General features: G+C 42.5%; 1 protein-coding gene across 1 annotated transcript in view; it reads left to right on the forward strand.

Annotated features, from left to right (window-relative positions):
* Positions 1 to 15266, forward strand: part of LOC126272215 (ATPase WRNIP1-like) — an 84423-nt gene that overhangs the window by 42292 nt on the left and 26865 nt on the right. Inside the window, exon 7 of the mRNA XM_049974915.1 lies at positions 13883 to 13997. Within this exon, the coding sequence (XP_049830872.1) occupies positions 13883 to 13997 (115 nt within the window). The remainder of the gene's footprint in view (positions 1 to 13882; positions 13998 to 15266) is intronic.

Consider the following 15266-nt stretch of genomic DNA (forward strand, 5'->3'; position numbering starts at 1 on the left):
AAACATTTTAGGACACTAGTAATTTTTACCACTGGTTTTTGTGTTGTCTTAATTGAAATCTTATTTTGTGTATTTGCTTCAGTTCTTAGAGGGGATTGGCAACTTCTTAGCTCAGCAGATTAAAAGATAATCAGCAGGTTTAATTTAACATTATTTTTTTACTGTATTGTAATACATTGCACCAGCCAAAATGCGACCACACTGTGAATGCTGTTCTCGAGCACGGTATGAGTTGGTTGACATCCACAAATAGTTGGAAATCACTCTATTGCCAAATGATTGGCTGGTACTACAAATCGCTGTGTGTTGGAAGAGCTCCCGAGAGTCAGGTACCCGTTATATTGGTACCAAAGGTATCTCGAGAACTGTTCTCTCCTGTTGAATCTCCCTCCTATGCAGAAAGTACGGGATCTGTTAATTACTTGTCCACTTGACTGCAGATGATGTTTCAGTGGTAGATCTAGGCTTCCTTTTCAAGGTGGATTGAGATCAGGTAGGATTCAGGGTGTTGTACCGATCCCCCTAACAAACAATGTATTGGCTTCCAGTGAAACTGAAACTGAGCCAATGGGACTCACTTCACCTATTTCGGGGGAGTTCAAACATATGGCGAATGATGGTACCCCTTATGGAAGTGGCAGCAAAGGACAGGAAAGGATACCAGGTGCATTCAATGTGTATGCCTAGGAGGCCTCATTCAACATGTTGAAAGTATTCCAGCAGCCATTGAGGGAATAGGGTGCAACCAAGTGCAGGTTGTGGCAGGCTCCAAGGTCATATTTGGGTCATTCCAGTAACTGACAGAGAAGGTTGAGAAGACCAACCTTGTGCATGGAGTTTGTGAAGAGCATGGTTCCTGGAGATTTACTATGACCATGAATTTGCAATCAGAAAATGTTAAAAGAAAAACTGCATTAAGTAAATTAATATTGTATTAACCCCAAGAACCCGTTTTACTCATGTAAACTTCAAAAGCAAACCTCTACATGAGAAGTTTCCCAATCCTGTTAAAATTCTGATAATAAAACCTTTTGATAGTGAAAACAGTAAAACATTCTGAAGCTAATTTGATAAATAAGGACACAATATACTGTAATTTTGCTTACCAGTGACAGGTAAACCCAGATAAATTTGTATCTAAACATGAATGAATGGGAAAATGACATTAAGTGACTTGTAAATGAAGATCGCGTACTTTGGCAGTTGTTAGATTCAAAGTTCCCACCAATACATCAACTTGAACCAATGGCAAGTAAGCTTCATCTTTGTAGTTGGTTGGTGTAAATAACTTTAATGGCGGATGCCTCAAATTACACATCTGGCCACATTTCACAGTACAACACACAAATTCTCCTGCCTAAACTACAGTATATACACATTGAAGCACACCCTTCCAAAGACACACACAACACATGCAACGACTACTACAAATACACTGGAAAGTAAAACAAATAAATGATGGCAATAACTACTGTTAATGGTGGGGTCAGCATCACTGAAGGTGGATAGTCTTTACAATACTACTTTTATTTACAGAGAGAAACATTAAGAGATTGTCTGTTACACCAAGAAATTAAATTGTCACAATTGTGAGTTTCTCAAAGAGAGGAATAGGTTTAAATAAAACAGAAAGAAACTTCCACATGGGAAAAATATATTAAAAATAAAGATTCCAAGACTTACCAAGCGGGAAAGCGCCGGCAGACAGGCACATGAACAAAACACACAAACACACACACAGAATTACGAGCTTTCGCAACTGGCAGTTGCTTCGTCAGGAAAGAGGGAAGGAGAGGGAAAAATGAAAGGATGTGGATTTTAAGGGAGAGGGTAAGGAGTCATTCCAATCCCGGGAGCGGAAAGACTTCCCTTAGGGGGAAAAAAAGGACAGGTGTACACTCGCACACACACACACACACACACACACACATATATCCATCCGCACATACACAGACACAAGCAGACATATTTAAAGGCAAAGAGTTAAGGGCAGAGATGTCAGTCGAGGCGGAAGTACAGAGGCAAAGAAGTTGTTGAAAGACAGGTGAGGTATGAGCGGCGGCAACTTGAAATTAGCGGAGGTTGAGGCCTGGCGGATATCGAGAAGAGAGGATATACTGAAGGGCGAGTTCCCATCTCCGGAGTTCGGATAGGTTGGTGTTGGTGGGAAGTATCCAGATAACTCGGACGGTGTAACACTGTGCCAAGATGTGCTGGCCGTGCATCAAGGCATGTTTAGCCACAGGGTGATCCTCATTACCAACAAACACTGTCTGCCTGTGTCCATTCATGCGAATGGCCAGTTTGTTGCTGCTCATTCCCACATAGAAAGCATCACAGTGCAGGCAGGTCAGTTGGTATATCACGTGGGTGCTTTCACATGTGGCTCTCCCTTTGATCGTGTACACCTTCCGGGTTACAGGACTGGAGTAGGTGGTGGTGGGAGGGTGCATAGGACAGGTTTTACACCGGGGGCGGTTCGAAGGGTAGGAGCCAGAGGGTAGGGGAGGTGGTTTGGGGATTTCATAGGGATGAACCAAGAGGTTACGAAGGTTAGGTGGACGGCGGAAAGACACTCTTGGTGGAGTGGGGAGGATTTCATGAAGGATGGATCTCATTTCGGGGCAGGATTTTAGGAAGTCGTATCCCTGCTGGAGAGCCACATTCAAGGTCTGATCCAGTCCCGGGAAGTATTCTGTTACAAGTGGGGCACTTTTGGGGTTCTTCTGTGAGAGGTTCTGGGTTTGAGGGGATGAGGAAGTGGCTCTGGTTATCTGCTTCTGTACCAGGTTGGGAGGGTAGTTGCGGGATGCGAAAGCTGTTTTCAGGTTGTTGGTGTAATGGTCGAGGGATTCAGGACTGGAGCAGATTCGTTTGCCACGAAGGCCTAGGCTGTAGGGAAGGGCCCGTTTGATATGGAATGGGTGGCAGCTGTCATAATGGAGGTACTGTTGCTTGTTGGTGGGTTTGATGTGGACGGATGTGTGCAGCTGGCCATTGGACAGATGGAGGTCAACATCTAGGAAAGTGGCATGGGATTTGGAGTAGGACCATAACCTAAAATTTTCAACGCTTTCAACATAACCGCTGCTATAAAATCCATTGTCCCAAGTTTACAAACATTTCGGGTAAACTCGTGAATACTATTTCACAGCTTCAGTTCCTTTCACCCATTACACAACCATCTCAGTTTTTTTCCAACAACTTTCGTTTTATTTCCATTCCCGTTTTTCCCACAAAACCGATCATTTTTTAGCAGCTTCCCACAGGTTTACACGTTATTATTTCTTCATCAAACAATTGTTAGCCTCATTATCATAACCTGCCAGTACATAACCAGTCCTTTGAATACATTTACACACATATTCTTCGAGATTTTATTCGAAAATTTTTTTCGAATTTTATTTTTTCGCAAATTATTTTTTCGAAACTTTTTTCGAAAAAAATTTTTTGTCGAAATTTTCTTGAATTTCCCCACCCTTTAACGTGATCTGGAGACAACATAACTACCCAACCTTTGCACCCATTGTTGTTCACCAACCTAAGTTCAGCACATGATCAACATAGCTCATCTCAAACCAACACTTTTTCGACTTTTTTCACACCTTTATCTCTCCCTATATAAATCTCTCTTTGCTTTCACTTTAACCTCATATTGCCCTTTCCACCTACTAATACCATGTCAACCTCACAACATCCCTACAACGTCCCCATTAAATTTTATTTACATTCCCTCCGCAAACATGCCTTCACCCTAGCCAGATTACGCTCCCATATTTTATTTACTCAGGCTTGTCTGACATTTGGCATTACTCCCAAAGGCCTCACACTTAAAGTTCCCATCTCTGGCTGCAATCCTTCTTTCCATCAGTCCTTATACCAGTTCCAAACAGCACAATCCATAGCCCTCACCCGCCTAATCCTTCACCTATACATCGACTCGGCCAATGAACATACCCGTCAACTCCTATCCCAAATCAAAGTCCTCAATCTTTCCTCTCCCACATCCACACCGGCTGTACATAGCATCCTCCTACAGGCCAACCGCAAATTAGAACAACATGCCACCCTCCACCTCAAAAAACTATCCAATCTCCTGGTTTCCCACCTCCGGAAAGGCAACTCACTCACCCTACACAACCTTTCCAACAAACCTCAACCTCCTCTCATTGCACACAGACCCAGTCTCTCCCATCTACTCAATCTCCCACTTCCAGCTCCACTCCCCCCAACACCTCAAAATTCTAGCCAACACAATCTGGAACCACAACACCCCAATTCAGTAGTTAACCTTTCCTCCAAACCCCTCTCCCAATCCGAAACCTCTGTCCTATCCAAAGGCCTCACCTTCAGCCCCACTCCCAGGTTCAACCAAACTGCCCTTGTCAAGGATTTACTGTCCTACACTCGTAGTCTCTGCTGGAAATATCACTTTGCCACGAAGAAAAACAATCCTGATCCCACTCCTAATGATCCAACTCCCCAAGACACTATCCAAATTGAACCCTGCCTGCAACAGTTCCGTCCTCCATCACAGCGGGACCCACCTCCTCTTCCTCAAAATCACCCTCTCCAAACCTTCCAGGAATTTCTCACTTCCAGCCTTGCCTCTCAATCTTTCTTGAAAAACCTTAATCCTACTCCCAACATCACCACAGCTGAATCCCAGGCTATCCGTGATCTGAAAGCTGACCGATCCATCATCATTCTTCCGGCTGACAAGGGTTCCACGACTGTGGTACTTGATCGTCGGGAGTATGTGGCTGAGGGACTGCGTCAGCTTTCAGACAACTCTACATACAAAGTTTGCCGAAGTAATCCCATTCCTGATGTCCAAGCGGAGCTTCAAGGAATCCTCAGAACCTTAGGCCCCTACAAAACCTTTCACCTGACTCCATCAAACTCCTCACCCCACCGTCACCTCGCACTCCTACCTTCTACCTACTTCCTAAAATTCACAAACCCAAACATCCTGGCCGCCCCATTGTAGCTGGTTACCAAGCCCCCACAGAACGTATCTCTGCCTACGTAGATCAACACCTTCAACCCATTACATGCAGTCTCCCATCCTTCATCAAAGACACCAGCCACTTTCTCGAACGCCTGGAATCCGTACCCAGTCTGTTACCCCCAGAAACCATCCTGGTAACCATTGATGCCACTTCCCTATACACAAATATCCCGCACGTCCAGGGCCTCGCTGCAATGGAGCACTTCCTTTCACGCCGATCACCTGCCACCCTACCTAAAACCTCTTTCCTCGTCACCTTAGCCAGCTTCATCCTGACCCACAACTTCTTCACTTTTGAAGGCCAGACATACCAACAATTAAAGGGAACAGCCATGGGTACCAGGATGGCCCCCTCGTATGCCAACCTATTTATGGGTCGCTTAGAGGAAGCCTTCTTGGTTACCCAAGCCTGCCAACCCAAAGTTTGGTACAGATTTATTGATGACATCTTCATGATCTGGACTCACAGTGAAGAACAAGTCCAGAATTTCCTCTCCAACCTCAACTCCTTTGGTTCCATCAGATTCACCTGGTCCTACTCCAAATCCCATGCCACTTTCCTAGATGTTGACCTCCATCTGTCCAATGGCCAGCTTCACACATCCGTCCACATCAAACCCACCAACAAGCAACAGTACCTCCATTATGACAGCTGCCACCCATTCCATATCAAACGGGCCCTTCCCTACAGCCTAGGCATTCGTGGCAAACGAATCTGCTCCAGTCCTGAATCCCTCGAACCTTACACCAACAACCTGAAAACAGCTTTCGCATCCCGCAACTACCCTCCCAACCTGGTACAGAAGCAGATAACCAGAGCCACTTCCTCATCCCCTCAAACCCAGAACCTCTCACAGAAGAACCCCAAAAGTGCCCCACTTGTAACAGAATACTTCCTGGGACTGGATCAGACCTTGAATGTGGCTCTCCAGCAGGGATACGACTTCCTAAAATCCTGCCCCGAAATGAGATCCATCCTTCATGAAATCCTCCCCACTCCACCAAGAGTGTCTTTCCGCCGTCCACCTAACCTTCGTAACCTCTTGGTTCATCCCCATGAAATCCCCAAACCACCTCCCCTACCCTCTGGCTCCTACCCTTGCAACCGCCCCCGGTGTAAAACCTGTCCTATGCACCCTCCCACCACCACCTACTCCAGTCCTGCAACCCGGAAGGTGTACACGATCAAAGGGAGAGCCACATGTGAAAGCACCCACGTGATTTACCAACTGACCTGCCTGCACTGTGATGCTTTCTACGTGGGAATGACCAGCAACAAACTGTCCATTCGCATGAATGGACACAGGCAGACAGTGTTTGTTGGTAATGAGGATCACCCTGTGGCTAAACATGCCTTGATGCACGGCCAGCACATCTTGGCACAGTGTTACACCGTCCGAGTTATCTGGATACTTCCCACCAACACCAACCTATCCGAACTCCGGAGATGGGAACTCGCCCTTCAGTATATCCTCTCTTCTCGATATCCGCCAGGCCTCAACCTCCGCTAATTTCAAGTTGCCGCCGCTCATACCTCACCTGTCTTTCAACAACTTCTTTGCCTCTGTACTTCCGCCTCGACTGACATCTCTGCCCTTAACTCTTTGCCTTTAAATATGTCTGCTTGTGTCTGTGTATGTGCGGATGGATATATGTGTGTGTGTGCGAGTGTACACCTGTCCTTTTTTTCCCCTAAGGGAAGTCTTTCCGCTCCCGGGATTGGAATGACTCCTTACCCTCTCCCTTAAAACCCACATCCTTTCATTTTTCCCTCTCCTTCCCTCTTTCCTGACGAAGCAACTGCCAGTTGCAAAACCCGTAATTCTGTGTGTGTGTTTGTGTGTTTTGTTCATGTGCCTGTCTGCCGGCGCTTTCCCGCTTGGTAAGAGGAATAGGTTTGAGTCTTATCTGTTCTTAGTCGGTGTGATGTGGCAATGGTGGTAGAAGCAGTTTGAAGTTGCTGATACAAATCCTGAAGTTCATACATTCGTGTCCCTGGCATTTGTATATCCATTTTTTCTTACATCCTGTTTTGGGCTGGCAGTGGTATTAAGTTGCGTAGCATCCATTTGTCGTAGGCCGGAACAAATTAACTGTTTTTGCAGCACTTGAAGGTCATATTAGTTCATTTGCAACTTTCACACACGATAGTTTGGCACAGTCCATATGTCGTGTTTATATTAACATTCCATTTACTGTAATTTGCCTATTGCGAGGTTAGACAGTCAATCTGCTGTTGATATTCATAGTTCACAATAACACTGTTCTGGCAAAAATGGTGGCTTACTCAGCAACACCATTTCCACATTTGCAGTTAGTGTTTTAGCATATGTCATATTTAGTTGTCACGAAAAATGAGCAATATTAAATTCACAGTTACTGTAATGCAGTTCAGTTGTAAACCAATGACAATACTGTCTGTTTACGAGTGCATTGTCACTTCACAAGCATCATTTTTCAAAAGCCAACAGTGTTCGCATAATATAATGTCTGTTTAGAATATCCATCATAAAAGTCACTTTTCAAACAGTGTCTAACTCACAAAAGTCTGATATTAATATTGCACTGAACGCACTTTATTACTACAAACAAGACTTGCTTCCATACCGCCACTCTCAAGCGCCATTTGCGACTCACTGCCACATACTGTCTGACCTGACAACTTTCGATACCTCTCTTGCTCCACAGTTCTTACCACACTTCTGCCTATTGCATTCTGTTTCACACAGCACATTTAATAAAACTATTTGAAAGATCATCAGAAAAAAATCTAAGTCTTTACGAGTTTCAACGAAGCTCACAGTTTGCAGCATTGTTCCCAGAACTGATTGTGGTTCTTTTATTCTGAGTTGAGTGGAAGGACTGAATCAGGGACTTCAACGGTTCTGTAACAACTTGGGCTGCGACATCCTGGACTTGCACCATAAAATTGAGAATTGTATGGTTTCTCTAAATGGGTAATGTGTGCACTACACATCAGAGGCTGTTACTCAAGGAGCTGGCTGTGTGTGGGGTGCACACAAGGATTTTTTAGATTAGGTGACCCTCCATCCAATCTAGATAATGATAGCTGTAAGGAAACCAAGAAGCATCAGTATAAGATGAAAAAAATGCCTCCCACAACTGAGTGAATTATAATCCTAATGGCAAATGGCTGAAGCACTATCAACAAAGTGCCAGAGTGTGAAGTACTTATAAAAAAAAGTGAAGTTCACATAATACTAGATACAGAAAACTGGTTGCAACCTGAAATTGATAGCAGTGAGATTTTTTAGGAAATGTACGTTTATATTGAAAGGTTAGACTCTTGGGAATGTAGATTGTCGCAGTAGACAAGAAACCCAAATTCACCCAGGTAGAAATTGATGTTGTATGTGAGATTGCTTGGGAAAGACTCAGTTTCAGGCATGGGCATAAAATGATAATTAGATCCTTCTGTTGCCCACCAGATTCATCTCCTGATGTAACTGAGAACTATAGAGAAAACCTCAGTTCACTTGTATATAAGTTCTCCAATCATACTGTAATCATCAGTGGAAGCTGTACTCATTCAACAGTTAATTGGGAAAAGTACAGTTTTCTTAGTGGTGGGTGTGATAAGAAATCCTGTGAAACATTACTAAATGCCTTCTTTGAAAACTACATAGAACAGATAGTTAGGAACATCACTTGTGATGGAAATATACTGTATGTAATAGCAACAAATAGACCAGACATCTCTGAGAATGTCTACAGTAAAACTGACATCAGTGTACATAATGCGGTTGTGTGAACAGTTATTACCGAAGTACAGAGGACAACTAAAACAAGCAGAAAGATATATATGTTCAGTAAGCTACATCAAAAGTCTGTAGTGTTATATCTCAATTGACGAACTTCAAACTTTCAGCACTGGGCAGGAGCATGTAGAGGAACTGTGGGTCAAGTTTAAAAGAACAGTTGACTATGTGCTGGATAGATATGTACCCATATAACAGTTCATAATGGGAGGAAATCTCTATGGTATACGGCCACTGTAAAGCAGCTTCTAAAGGCACAGAGATTACTGCATAATAGGTGTAAAACAAGGCGTAAGGCTGTAGATACAGAGGTGTTGAATGAACCGTATCTGGTTGTCATGAGAGCAGTGCGTGATGCCTTCAATGACTACTATAGCAGAATAATGCCAAATGACATTTGACAAACCCCAAATAAATTCTGGTTGTATCTAAAGGCTGTTAATTGCACCTCAATTAGTGTCTAGTCCCTAGTGAATGAGACAGGAACTGAAATTGAGGGTAGCAAAAGAAGAGTTGAAATGCTTAACACTGTTTTCCAATTTTCCTTTGCAAAGGAAAACCCAGTAGAATTGCCCCAATTTAATCCTTGTACTGCTGGAAAGATAAATGAAATAAGTATTATTGTCAGCGGCTTTGAGAAACAACTGAAATCATTAAAATTGGAGGAAGCTCCAGGGCCCTATGGAGCCCCTGTCAGATTCTATACTGAATTTGCGGCTGAGTTAGCCCCCTCTTCTAAGTACAATCCATCAGAGATCCCTCAAACAAAAAACCTTGCCCAGTTTTTGCAAAAGCTGCACAGGTCACACACATCTGCAAGAAGAGTAGAAGAAGAGATCCACAAAACTACCCTCCAGTATTCTTCACATTGATTTGTTGTAGAAACTTAGAACATATTCCTATCTCAAACATAATGAGGTATAAGGAGTGCTAGTTCTGCAAGGTTCGCAGCAGAGCTTCTGTAAAGTTTGGAAGGTAGGAGACGAGCTGCTGGCAGAAGTAAGGCTGTGAGGATGGGGCGAGTCGTGCTTGGGTACCTCAGATGGTAGAGCACTTGCCCGCGAAAGGCAAAGGTCCCTAGTTCGAGTCTCGGTCCGGCACACTGTTTTAATCTGCCAGGAAGTTTCACATCAGTGCACACTGCACTTCAGAGTGAAAATCTCATTCTGGATAATGAAGTATCTTGAACAGATTGACCTCCTCAATGCCATTCAGTGTGGATTCTGAAAACATTGACCATGTTAAAGCCAGCTCACACTTTTATCACATGACGTACTGAAAGCTTTGGATCAAGGCAGTTAGGTAGATGCAGTATTTCTGAATTTCTAGAAAGCATTTGACTCAGTACCACACCTATGCTCATTGTCAAAAGCATGATCATATGAGCTATCCAATGAAATTTGTGACTGGATTGAGAACTTTTTGGTAGGGAGTATGCAACATGTTGTTTTGGATGGAGACTCATTGTCAGAGGTGGAAGTAACTTCAGATGTGCCCCAGGGAAGTGGAACTATTGCTGTTCATATTGCATATTAATGACCTTGCAGGCAATATTAATAGAAACCTCAGGCTTTTTGCAGATGATGTAGTTGTCTGTAATGAAGTACTATCTGAAAGAAGCTGCATAAATATTCACTTAGAACGTGATAGGATTTCAAAGTCGTCAAAGATTGGCAATTTGCTTTAAATTTTCAGAAATGTAAAATTGTACACTTCACAGAATGAAAACAATGTAGTCTCCTATGGGTGTAATACCACTGAGTCACTGTTGGAATCGCCCGACCCGTCCAAATAGTTGGTTGTAAACTTTGTAGGGATATGAAGTGGAATGATCACATAGGCTGTCATGGGTAAAGCATGTGGTTTTACTTCGATTTATTTGTAAGATGCTGGGGAAGTGTATTCAGTCTGCAAAGATCACATTTGCAACCAGATCTAGAATATTGCTCTAGTGTGTGGGACCCATACCAGATTGGACTAACAGTGGATATTGAATGTATACAGAGAAGGGCAGCACGGATGGTCAAGGTTTGTTTAATTTGCGGGAGAGTGTCACAGAGGTACTGAAGGAACTGAGGCTGGAAGGCTCTTGAAGATATAGAAGTACACTGTCCCAAGAAAGTCTGGTAATGAAGTTTCAAGAAACAACTTTAAATGATGGCTCTAGGAATATGCTACAACCCCCTACATAGGGATCGCGAGGAGAAGATCAGAATAATTACTACATGCGCAGGGGCATTTAAACAATCATTTTTCTCATGCTCCATGCATGAATGGAACAGGAAGACACCCTGGTAACTGATAAAATGGTACATATGCTCTGCCATGCATCTCACAGTGGTTTGCAGAGCATAGACACAGATGTATTATAATATACACTACGTGATCAAAAGTATCCGGACACCTGGCTGAAAATGACAAAAGTTTGTGGCGCCCTCCATCGCTAATGCTGGAATTCAATATGGTGTTGGCCCACCCTTATCCTTGATGACAGCTTCTACTCTCGCAGGTGTATTTTCAATCAGGTGTTAAAAAGTTTCTTGGGGAATGGCAGACCATTCTTCACGGAGTGCTGCACTGAGGAGAGTGTGCAGGCCAATCCATTACAGGGATATTGTCATGTAACAACTCCACCAAAGGCTGTACATCATGAACAGATGCCCGCTCATGTTGAAAGTCACCATCCCCGAATTGCTCTTAAACAGTGGGAAACAAGAAGGTGCTTAAAATATCAATGTAGGCCTGTGCTGTGATGGTGCCATGCAAAACAACAAGAGGTACATCCCCCTCCATGAAAAACACCACCACACCATAACACCGCCACATCCGAATTTTACTGTTGGCACTACACAAGCTGGCAGATGACATTCGCCATACCCACACCCTGCCATCAGATTGCCACATTGTGTACTGTAATTCGTCACTCCAAACAATGTTTTTCCACTGTTCAATCATCTAATGTTTACGCTCTTGTCACCAAGTGATGCGTCGTTTGGTATTTACAATGATGTGTGGCTTATGAGCAGCCACTTGACCTTGAAATCCAAGTTTTCTCACCTCCCACCTAACTGTCATAGTACTTGCAGTGGATTCTGTGGAGTTTGGAATTCCTGTGTGATTGTCTGGATAGATGTCTGCCTATTACACATTACAACCCTCTTTAACTGTTGGCAAGTCTCTGTCAGTCAACAGACGAGGTCGACCTACACGCTTTTGTGCTGTGCGTGTCCCTTCACATTTTCACTTCACAATCACATCTGAAACATCTTTTTAGGAGTGTGAAAATCTCATGTACAGACATGTAACACAAGTAACACCCAATCATCTGACCACGTTCAAAGTCAGTGAGTTCCGCAGAGCCTGCTCTCTCACGATGTCTAATGACTATTGAGGTCACTGATATGGAGTACCTGGCAGTTGGTATCAGCACAGTGCACCTAATTTGAAAAACGTGTATTTTTGGGGATGTCCAGATACTTTTGATCACATAGTGTACATGCAACATCAAATCGTCAGACAACTTAATGTTTAAAAAAAAAATATATTATAGCAACAACTGTGGACAGCAATAGCAGTTTCCTCAAAGTTGATGTACATCCATTTACGATGTCAGAACATGAGTACAATATTCAATGTAAAATCCTTTATAAATTATATTTTATGTAAAATAGAAATAAATGTGATAATTTGCTGATGAAGGCAATAAAGCGAAATAAGCTTATGTACAAAAATAAAATATCAAGCTGCATACTGTCCATTAATGTGCTGCTTAATGCCACTTTTTAATTCTCTTTATGTGCTACATGTACATTTTATGGGTATAGTATCTCCATGATTTTTTGACATGCTTTTACTTGTGAGTATGGCATGCAAGTATTACACTTTTCTCTTTTATTCATTGCTTCCAAAATAATAAATGTCCTAAACTTATTTTCAGAACTATGATGGTACTTAGTTTAGTTGTTCAGTGATTTAATTTTCTCACCATCTATAATTTTGTTTAACAATATAAGGAAACAATAAATTGCTACTCACCATAAAGATGACACATTTAGCTGCAGTCAGCCACAATGAAAAGACACTTACAGGTTAGCTTTCAGCCAGACATGCACACATTTATTCATGCAAGCAAGCATGCCTCATGCAAATGTGACCACCATCTCCAGTAGCTCGGACCTGAATGCAAATGACACATAGAATGGAAGCCGCAGTCTGGAGGGGTGGGGAAAGGGAAGGGGAAGGTAGAGTAGTGTCCGGCTGGAGAAAAGAGCTCTGTCTGATAGAGCATGCAGGGACCACACTACCAACAACACATTCTCCACTTCTGAAATTATCCTGGCCTCAACCTAAGGTAACCGATTGCCCCCACACCTTCCACCCAAGTTTCCACTGACTTTGTTCTAACACCACCTCCCTATTCTCTCTTTCTACGCTGCCCTCAGCCAGTGCACCTGCCCGTTTTCCCCTAGCCCGCTCCTCTCCTTTTTCGCTCCCAGTTCCCCTCACCCCACCCACTCTGACCTTCCTGCCCCACAGCCTCCCAATTCTGCCCCTGTTGGCACTCTAATCTCTGCACACTGCACCACACAGTGTTCTTCTCTTCCCCCACCCATACCCTGCTATTCCTTTCCCTTCCATTATATGTAATATTTGCATTCTAGTCTGAGCTGCCGGAGATAGTGCTCATGTGTGTGTGAGGTGTTCTTGCTAATGTGAATGAATGTTTGTGTGCTTCCTTTTCTGTAAAAGGCTTTTGCTAATGTGCAAGTGTCTTTTTGTAGTGCCTGCCTGCAACTGATTTTGTCATCTTTATGGTGAGAAGCAATCTACAATTCCTGTATGTTGTAGATATTTCAACATGGAGTTTACATTGTTCGATTTTGTAATTTTATAATTTTATTTAGTTGGAATGAATATGTCCTCACAGTTTACTGTTATACCTTTGCCATGATAAATAAGTGAATTGCTTGAATCATCTTATCTTCCCACCCTCTTTCTGCATTTCTTTCAAAATTAATTTAATTGTGTATGAATGAAATTTGACAGTGAAGTGCTCTTCAGTTCAGACTGACAGCTCTTTTTATTGCCACAGGGTTAGCAGATCCCATGGCTCTAACAATGGCAGTTTCAACAATGCATGGTTGTCAGCTATTAGGCATGCCAGAGTGTGATGTGTTATTAGCCCAGTGTGCAGTATACTTGGCGAGGTAAGTTTAAAATCTGTACCTCTGTACATATTTTATGTAATTAGATATTCTTACCCTTTATATGTAGCTATAAGAAAAACTAAAATGTCGATGAATTTCATTGAGAGGACCCTTATTTTAAAGTTTTAAATTAAATATTTTACATGTTTTGAGATACAGTAGCATATTTCATATTATACTACACAATATTACATAATTTAATATTATCGTAGAATTATTGTACGTTTTCGTAAGTCCCATATGTTTTCATTACATAGCAGGAAGGGTGGGGGGGGGGGGGGGGGGGAGGAAGTTTATTATTGTGTGCTGTCATCATGTTGGAATCTGAGACTGTATGTAAACCGTGTTGGCACTCTATTGTAAACGTTTGAAGACAACAAGTAATTCAACTATTACGAGATTCATTAATGATTTACTTGAGGTACTATGGCCAGATGCCATAAAAGGAGAGAGCCTCCAGTGGGGAAATTGTGTAATGTACTTTATCCAAACTTAGTGCATGTTACATATACAGCTCATGAATTGCAACGAATGGCAGTGACAGTTAGTCATCAGTTCCCAGAAGTAAATACACTGATACCAGCAATGAAGAAGGTTTTCTTGAAATATCCTTATTGTGTACAACACTACTAGTAGCACCTACGGAGGCGTTTTTCTTGTGAGTTGATTTTATGTGATCAAGATACTGTGTGATGTCAAGTCTTTACTCGTATCCTAAAATAACCGTTATCTTCTTTTCCAATTTGCCAACTTGTTTTCTCTTGAAGTCTTGTTGCTGCTCTGCAGTAGAAGTCTTGTTCATGCTCTGCAGTACCAGCTTGTGTCTGACAACTTTGAAGACAGCTCTGTAATGTTAAAAAAAAAAAAAACCACGAAATCTCCAAAGAACAATTCTTCAGCCATGCGAAACAAGTACATCATGGATTCAAATTAAAAATATTCGGAGACAGCCATGCACGCAATGTTTCAAACTTCATATCAAACTCTAAGGTGAACGTGAGTGTGTCAGCTGTTGTTAAGCCTGGAGCAAAATTCGGAAATGCAACCAGCAATATACAAAAAGAATGTGCCAGTTCCACTAAAAGTGACTGTGTTGTTCTCATGGTGGGATCAAACGATGTTTACTGCAATGAAGCCAGTGCATTTATAAGAAATCTGATTGTTATCTTGTGGTTGCTATCGACTACAAATGTGATAGCCACGACTTTACCTCTGAGATTTGATCTGGCGGACTGGCCTTGTGTAAATAGTGAAATTCAACGAACAAAT

Source organism: Schistocerca gregaria, chromosome 5, assembly GCF_023897955.1.
Source record: "Schistocerca gregaria isolate iqSchGreg1 chromosome 5, iqSchGreg1.2, whole genome shotgun sequence".
Classification (NCBI taxonomy): domain Eukaryota; kingdom Metazoa; phylum Arthropoda; class Insecta; order Orthoptera; family Acrididae; genus Schistocerca; species Schistocerca gregaria.